This window comes from Myotis davidii, unplaced genomic scaffold, assembly GCF_000327345.1.
Source record: "Myotis davidii unplaced genomic scaffold, ASM32734v1 scaffold247, whole genome shotgun sequence".
NCBI classification, from domain to species: domain Eukaryota; kingdom Metazoa; phylum Chordata; class Mammalia; order Chiroptera; family Vespertilionidae; genus Myotis; species Myotis davidii.
In genome coordinates, this window is record NW_006299593.1 from 3,826,641 (window position 1) to 3,836,172 (window position 9,532).

The following is a 9,532-nucleotide window of genomic DNA, read 5'->3' on the forward strand; positions in this document are numbered from 1 at the left end:
AATAAATGATCATACTATCTTTTTGTTTTCATCCCAAAATAATTTGCCTTGAATTTTTGAAATTCAACATTTATTTTAAAACCTAATGCAAAAACATGAATTCTATGTTATCAAATATCTAAGTCTCAAAATTTAGGAGAAAAAAGAATTAATAAATATGGTCTTTGTTAAATAATGAAAGAATAAACCAGCATAAAATAATAGAAAGTAGTCAATTTGGTAACTGAAAGTAATTATAATTTACTACCTATGCCAAAAGAGATCTGCAAATTCTTATATATTTGCAATTAATACTAAATATAAAAAGAAAAACAAATTTATTATTAAAATGAACACATAGTCAAAAAAAGAGAAGAAAAAAACCATAGAAGCCATATTTTGTCAGACTATATAAAGATAATTGATGGTGTTACTGCTATAAAAGAATTTTAAAAAATTATAGTCAAGTATTATGTAAAACTGGATAGCAAGTGAGCAACATTTAGTATAAAATACCTTCTAAGACCATACTCTTATACATGATTAAAGAACTATAAGCATGGCAAATGATGATAGGTTACTTTCATTAACTGCAGATCCTATAAAAATTCATTAAAAAATACTATCAACTTTGATTCTGCTCAACTACAAATAAAATGATTGATAGTCTCACAACTACCAGGCAACTATAACTAGTGTTTCTATAATAAAACCTATTCATTTTGCCTTAAATTATATAATATAGATTTATACTAAATACAGGTTCCTATTTTTTAGTAAGTGGCTTCTAAAAGTCAGCATCGTATAGTCTGAAATGTACACCTGCATACATTATCAGTTAAGATAATATTGCAATAACTTAAAACATTTTGGGAAAATAAAACATTTTATGTCATAGTTATAAATCTGAATCAGCAAAAACAAGATATAATAAATTTACTTATTATCAAATATACATTTAAATGATTTATTGCTTGTGGCAAAACACTGTTCTTTCACACTGTACAGATCAAGTTGCAGATTCATTACAATGAGAGCACTTACAGTTGATGACTGATACACTTCCTTACCTCATCCCTCTTAAAAGGTATAATGAAATAAAAATAAAAAAGCAGGGTGCTGACTTCTGAGAAACATGAAGGCACCAACATCTTCATATGTATAACACCTGCCTAAGGTTTTGTAAATTAAAGGCAATGTATATGAGTTTGGCTTTACATGTTTACATTAAACTGGTTGAAAATTGATTCCAATTATTTTAGTGTATGTGCATTCTAAGTTTAGTGCTTAATTTAACAGCAAGAACAGGAGTAATAAAGCAATGCATAAAACCTATTGCACACCAGAGGGAGTGAATGACTCAGAGGCAGGTGCAGCGATCAGTAGGATATGCTGGACATTAAGTATCTAATATTCTAATTCAGACAAATACCTCAAGAAAATCAAATGCATTAAACTGAGCTAGTCTTCTGACAGACTGCAGTGTACAATGCAAAAATAACAAATTAGTTAAATGGGCAAGATATTTGAAATGACAACATCAATTGGTTCATTTTAATTATCTTTTTTTCAAGTTGATTTTTTATTCGATTTGAAAAAATAATAACATCAGAGAAATTGGAACAACGCCTGTAGTCCAGAAAAAAATAAATTTAATAATATCCTTTTCTATACTTTAACTTCCTATAGTATATGGCCAGAGAAAAAGCACATCTATATATATAAAAGCCTAAGTGACCATTATGACCAAACAATCAGAACAACCAGAATAACCGGACTACCAGCCAGTAGCTATAAAGTGCACTGAGCCAGACCTTGCTGCTAGGGCCCTGACAGCCCTAAATCTGGTGCACCTGCACCCCGCACCTCATGGAATTGGCCATGCCTTAGCTTACTGCTGGGGCCAACCTCCTGTGGTCCCTCTCCTTGACCCTCCCCCCCCCAATCGTTCCCGATCACCAGCCAGGCCGAGGGATCCCACCTGTGCATGAATTCGTGCACCGGGCCTCTAGTTAATTATAAAAGAGCAACAATATATACTTTTGACATAAACTATGAATGCAAGAGTCAGTAGATTGACATCTTTTAAGAGATGAAAGGAAAAAAAATTTGCCAGGCTAAAATTCTACATTGAGTAAAAACATCCTTAAAAACAAAAAAACCCAAAAAACTAAATAAGGCCATTTTCATACACACAAAAGCTTAAAGAATTCTTTTCCAGCATATTTTTCACAACCTGAAATACTAAAAGAAGTTAAGACTAAAAGAAAATGATACCAAATAAAAGGATAAAACTTCAGGAAAAAATGAAGGGCACGCAAAGTAATAAATATGCCAGTAAATATAAAAGAGTGATGATGCTTAACATTCAAGAAATTAATAACAATACCTTAGAAGTTAACATGAATAGGGGTAAAAATGTATGATGACATATAAAAAAAGGTGAAAGAGGAAAAGGAGTTAAACTGACGTAAGATTATTGCATTGTTTGGGAAATGGTAAAATTAGCAACTATAAGGTAGACTATAAGAAGTCAATGATGACTATTATTACATAGAATGTTACATGAAAAAATATATATAACTAAAGAGTAAATGGAGGGGGAAACAGAATGAAAAACCCTTGGCTAAATCCAAAATAAATCAGGAAAAGAAGACTAAAGGAACAAAGAATTTGTGGGAGAAATAGAAAACAAATAGTAAAAGACAAAATTAAACTCAAATATATCAGTAATTGTATTAAATGTAACTGGACTAAGCATTACATTTAAAAGGTAGAGACTATCAGACTGGATAAAAAATAAGACCATGGAACCAATTATACACTATTTGTAAGAGACATGCTTTAAATATAAGGACAGAGGTTGAAAGTAAAAGGATAAAAATATCTCACAAACACTAACATAAGCTTGAGCAGCTCTATCATATCATGCAAAGTAAGAGAGTTCTACTTCTGGTAATGACAGAAGAAACCTATTAAAAATAATAATCTTAAGGCAAAAGATAATACCAAAAGCAGACAGAAACCAGAGGGGTGTCACATGGAAAAAGGGAACATCTGAGTGAGTTTCCCATTTCTATGGCTTTTCTATTAAAGACAGACTACAGTTCATGAAGAAAAACTGACAGAATTAAGGGAAGAAATATTACTATCTCATTTCTAATATCCAAAAGAAAAAATTTAATATATCACTTATAAGTATGTATGATATCTGCTATAAGCTTTTTGTAGATATTCTTTATAATATTAAAAATATTTCCTTCTATTCCTACTTTGAAATACTATCATAAGTAAATTTTGTCAGCTTTTATAATTATCTATTAAAATTATATAATTTTCTACTTATTCTGATATGTGGAAAATTAACATTATTTTTTAATATTAAAACATGCATTCCTTGACCAAACCCCAATTTGGTCATGTTACAGGTTCCCTTTTTTTTTTTTTAAATTGCTTGATTCATTTAACCAACCTTTTTTTGTTCTTTTAGGAATATTTGCATCTAAATTCTAAAGTCATTTTTCTTGTAATTTTTCATTTTGTATTTTTCTTGCTAGGTTTTTGTATTAAGATTATTTTGGTCTTGCCCGGCTGGCATGGCTCAGTGGTTGAGCATCAACCTATGAACTAGGAGGTCACAGTTCAATTCCCAGTCAGGGTACATGCCTGGGTTGTGAGCTCGATCCCCAGTGTGGGGCATGCAGAAGGCAGCCAATTAATGATTCTCTCTCATCATTGATGTTTCTATCTCTCTGTTCCTCTCTCTGAAATCAATAAAAATATTTTTTAAAGATTATATTGGCCTCATAAAATGAGTTGGAGAATATAACCTTTTTTACTTTTTATGGAATACTCTGTATAAACATTGAGTGTTTCTTCTTTAAATGTTTGGTAGAATTAATACCAAACAGTCTTTCCTTAGTGGAAGGCTTTTAATTATGTATTCAATTTCTCTGATATTATGGGATTATTCCATTTTTTCTTGAATATGTTTCTAAAAGACATATTTTCTAGGAATTTGTTCACTTCTAAATTTTCAAGTTTATTGACACAGCTGAAGAAAATATCTAATGACGTTCTGTTGGAATGGAACACTTATTTTTCAAATGATAAGGCTTTTTCCTTTCTAGCTTCAGAAGCTTATTCTGCCTTCTTAATAAAAACCACAATTACAAAACTGGCAACAACTTCAAAAAGTCCACTAAGTTTAGTAACCTGTATTCCAAAATTATCAGAAAAATGGGTGTCTGGAATTAACACTCTCTAAGACTAAGAATGAATTTTGAGGGAATTTCTTCCTATGAGGGAATCGTTACTTCTTTCTTTGGTAGTGTGATCTATTTACACTTCATTTATTAAGCACGTCTGCAGGTACAAGGATAAAAGAGTCCTTACTGTCAAGAAAGCGCCTGTCTGGAGGAGGAGGCATTCTGGTAAAGAAACAAATGATCTCTTGAGATAAATTCTACTCTGCATGATACACACGGGCACACGATGCTACAGGAGAGAGAGGTCGCTTTCCTTTCCTTACAGGATCCAGTTTCCTGTGTTGGCAGGAATGGTGGAGCTGAGGGAGGCAGAGAGAACATCCTGAATTGATTTGTGTCACACTAAGGAGCCTGGGTAAGAGTGTACGATGGGATAGCATCGAACCCTTTTAAATTATATGATTTGCATTTTAGAAAGTTATGAGAAAAATTTTAGATATTTATAAGGTTAACAACTTCAACACTTTAGACTTATCTAAAGGAAATATTGTAATCCTACTTATTAGCAGAATGAAAACCTTATCTATGGGAATTTAAAAAGTAAATGTTAAAGGCTTGAGATGAGAAACTGCAGGTATAAATGAATAAATAACAGAAATTAAGGAGAACAGGACGCACAACCAAACCTTGTAGGTTTCCATACCTATAACAAGATTCTCCATAAGGGCATTCAGGCCGGTCATCAGCTAGATCTTGACACATGACTTGTACGCCTCCATAATCACTATCACCAGGGTGACTGAAATGTTGGAAATGGACAGGATTCTTCCTGTAAGGGTTACAAATATACAGTGAGAAAAAACAACTAATAGAATATGTGAAATTTCTAGATACACTAAAAAATAATTAATAGGATATGGCAGGAAGTGAAGCAACACATATCTGATTATTCCAGAATGTGAACTAATATGCTACATTGTTAAAAACAAAACTCATCATGTATTCAACACAGAACTCTCCATGGTAACAAAATTAATTTCTAGTGAAATATGGTAAGCCATGTATGTCAATGGACATTACTTTACAGATAAAAGTATAAGTGTTTGAGGACTTTTAATGAGCACACTTAGGCACTCTTTGCTAAGGTAAAAGACAGACCATTACCAACATTCTAGAAGTCTCCACAGGTCTCCTTCCAATCATTAAACCTATTTTCCTACCCAAAAGTAGACACTATCCTATCATAGAAAATAGTGTATCTCAAATTTTTTGGTTGCAAGAAAAATTTACTAAAACTCCAGAGAGCTTTTGTTCATGTGGTTATTTAACCTGTTAGAAATAAGAAAATAAGAAATGTAAAAGGTATATTTAAAAATAACCTTTTATATATTACTAGAGGCCCGATACACAAAATTCATGCAAGCGTAGGCCTTCCTTCCCCCGGCTGCTGGCACTGGCTTCCCTCTGGCACCTAGGACCTGGGCTTCCCTCACAGCTCTGGCTTCGTCTGGAAGGTCGTCCAGTATAATTATCATATTATGCTTTTATTTTTATAGATAATAAATAACATGTCTTAATGTAAATAACTATATCTTCCCCCAAAAATTCATGGAAACACTGTTTCAAACTTTGAAAATGTATTTAATGTCTGGCTCAATCTTAATAGAGGGCATCTAGATTCTCAGATCTGCTTCTGTATTCAATCATTAACAGTAATGCAGACCATGTAGCCTCTGGAAAACTGCTGTATACCTGTGAGTGAGAGAATTAGAGCGAAAAAGGCAAACACATAAAATCTTGGTATCATTATGAAAATGGTTTTATCCTTACAGATTTCCTAAAAGCTTTCTGGGTACCAGAACTTCTCAGGAGAATCTTAACCATACTTTGGGAAGTGATGTTATAAAACAACACATTAGTTTTCTCTGTTCTTGAATTTAAATTGAAGTATATAGTATATACTTTTTTGAGAATGACTTTGTTTACATGATTACTCTATATTATTGCATGTAGCAGTAGTATATTTTCATTACTGTGTGACATTCCATTGTATGAAGTTGCTACAGTTTATTTGTCCATTCTACTATTCATAGACCCTTGGGTTCATTCAAGTTATTGGCTTTTATAAATAATACTGCCATGAACATTATATTTTTGGTGTACATGTTTATGCATTTTCTACATATGCAGAAAACTAAAGATTCTACAAAAACCATTTAGAAGTAATACACTAATTCAGCAAAGCTGCAGGATAAAAAATAAAAAAAAGTTCTGTTTCTATCTATACTAATAAAAGGGAAATATGCTAGACTGGACATCTTCCGGATGTCCTTCTGGACAAAGCCAAGTAGTAGGAGACGAGGCAGAGGTGGTTGAAATTGGAAAATATAGTGCAATGTAATCAAATGAGGTAAGTATAGAAGTAACCAATTAATCCAGGAAATGTACATTCAGTTGTTTCAGAAGACATCATGGTGATTCAAAAGCACCATTAAAAAATACAGAGGAAAATGCACAAGTATAATAAGATGCCTAAACACAACGTAAAATTATCTCAATAGTTATAATGTATACAACTATTTATGAAGCTATCTTTCTAATATCTCAATAAGACACTAAATATCTGGGTCTGAGTGATTCAATTTTCAAGTCTGGAATCCCCAGTTCAAATCCTTGCATTAACCAGCATGTCTACATATGAAATATCTAATTATTAAAACCTTCTAGCCGAAACCGGTTTGGCTCAGTGGATAGAGCGTCGGCCTGCGGACTGAAGGGTCCCGGGTTCGGTTCCGGTCGAGGGCATGTACCTGGGTTGCGGGCACATCCCCAGTGGGAGATGTGCAGGAGGCGGCTGATCGATGTCTCTCTCTCATCGATGTTTCTAACTATCTCTCTCCCTTCCTCTCTGTAAAAAATCAATAAAATAAAAAAAAAACAAAAACAAAAACGAAAAAAAAAACCTTCTAGCAGGATTTGCAAGAATACACACTGAGACAGTACAAACCAAGTAGATACATAAAAAAGCTCCTAATCTTTAGGCCCATGTGCTTTATTAGGCTTTTAATACATGATAACATATATTTACATAGCTACATGCCGTTGAAATAATGGCATTATATGCTACCTATACTTTCATTTTACCTGTAGCAGTTTGCCCCATAAATGCAGGATGTTCTCTTGACCTTGTTTTCTTCAGAACCTTGTAGAGCTGGATCAGCTGCTTTTGCATGCAGAGTTGCAGGGTTGGAGGGATCAGAGCTAGGCCCAGGACAAGATCCTTGAGATTCCCCATGGGAAGACTTGCCTTGGGCACTCGAACAATTCTCAGAACAGCTCACTGTCTCTTCTTTATTTTGTGTTCCTTTAGTGATGATTTCATCTTCAGAAACCTTACCAAGTTCCTCTGTTGGGATTTCATTTCTCAGTGCATTAGTCTTCTTATTTCTCACATCTGTGTTACTTAATGTGACTGTAGGAACTGATTGTGGTATTTCCTATAAAACAAATCAGAAAAAAATGTAAAAAGGGATATGTAAACTAAGCATAAAAGCATGGCACTACAAGATTCATGCAATATGTATATTTTTAAATTTTTAATATTTACTTCATTCAGAATTATTAAAAATACCATTTTCTATGTCTCTAGTTAATAACTTTAAAACACATAGTTATTAGAAAAGAATTCATAGTTGGATCAAACCATTCCAATCATGTCAAACATTCCATAAAAGATAACCAGAAAAATAGAAATGAAACATAAGCAAAGACAACATTTGCTTTCATTTGAATATAATCTTTCTCAAAAAGCCTACTAATCTCTTAAATTTTCTGTTCAAATATGTGTTTCACTCTTAACATGCACAGTCCTTATAATTTCTTTTAAGTTACTGCAATACTTCATTTCTCCCATCTAAATATCATGATATTTTCCCTATAACTGAATGATAAAATTGCTCCTCACTCACAGATACATTTACATGAAGTTATCTTATGGCCAACTCAGAAAATAAACATGATTCCTCTGACATGATCTAAATAAAAGTTTCAGTTGAACCAATTAGAGGGGCTGTGAACCAGGTAGGTATTCTCATTAGCATATAGGACCTTTTTCATTTGTACTTACTGCCAGCACAAAGAGTAAACCGGGTCCAATGCTATTAAAGATGACCACTTACTGACTAATACTTCCTTTGGAGTTAAAACTCTGCTCAGATACACTCTAGTCCTCCTGGGAACCATTTCTAGGAAGTGATGACAACATACTAGATACATATAAATGTTCACCCCCATGTATAAATGAGGACTCATGTATACTGGCTGCATCTGGAAAAAGCTGATTTTGATATTACTTAATGCTTAACAGTTCCAATTTCTTGAGAAGATATTATTAACATGGCTTCTTTTGGACTAATTACTTGTATTTAAATACTTTTCTTTTTTAAAAAAACACAGTATGTAATTTTAAAATATTATCCAAACTGACTTAACAATTTACGAATGGAACCTAAGTCTTATAATGTTTCTTGTAATTAATAACTATTGGAAAAGCAATCATTGGCTACCTCTTGGAGCTAACCTTCCACGGTGACGTTTATACCATTCTTCTAAAACATAAACTCTTTTCTCCTAAGCTGCTCAACCACACCGCATTCTCATCTCCCTCTGCTGCAGGACCAACCAACACATGTCAGAGACTGGAACTCTGGGGTGGGACTGGGACAATCCTGGCCCACCTCCCCACTGGGCAGTCTCCTACCAGGTTAACTCTCACAGGATGTTTTTCTGCCTGTGCAGGTACTAAAGGGGTAGGGAGGCCAGCAAATCCACTGGCTAAGCCAATGTCCAAGTAAATGCCATTCTCTTGTTCCTGTTGGTATCTCTAAACTCCACAAGTAATTCTCTCAGAGCCTCCTCTTCTCTTGATTTTAGAAAGGCAGAAAAAGCTTCTCTCCACAAGCATAGCACTCCCCAAACCTTAAAAAACCTTCTTGTCTCTCAGTTCTCTTTGTATACAGCCGGAAGGTGGGTCAGTGTACGCCTTTCAACAATCCCCACGGGGAAAGGTCTGGCTTTCACTGTTGGAGGCTCCTTTCAAACATGAAATACTCAGTACTGTTGTCCCATCTTTGGGCCTCAGCAACAGTTATAGGACAATGGGGGGAGGGGGAGTCCCACTGAACATCCTTTACACTTAAGTAGGAAAAGAAAAGGGCACAGCTCGGGAAGAAGTTAACTAAATTAGAAGGCATTCTTACTATGAAACACCATGCAGAGGTTGAAATATATATATTTTTTAATTTATATATAAAGAGAGAGAAAAAAAGAGAGGGGGCATCGAGGGA

At 33.9% G+C, this 9,532-nt stretch overlaps 1 protein-coding gene across 1 annotated transcript in view; it reads right to left on the reverse strand.

The window, feature by feature from the left end:
* The window catches only part of APLF (aprataxin and PNKP like factor), a 39,008-nt gene that overhangs the window by 3,099 nt on the left and 26,377 nt on the right, over positions 1 to 9,532 (reverse strand). The window contains exons 7-8 of the mRNA XM_006775353.1: positions 7,332 to 7,684; positions 4,891 to 5,016 (exon numbers count right to left, since the gene is read on the reverse strand). Coding sequence (XP_006775416.1) covers positions 4,891 to 5,016; positions 7,332 to 7,684 — 479 coding nt within the window. The remainder of the gene's footprint in view (positions 1 to 4,890; positions 5,017 to 7,331; positions 7,685 to 9,532) is intronic.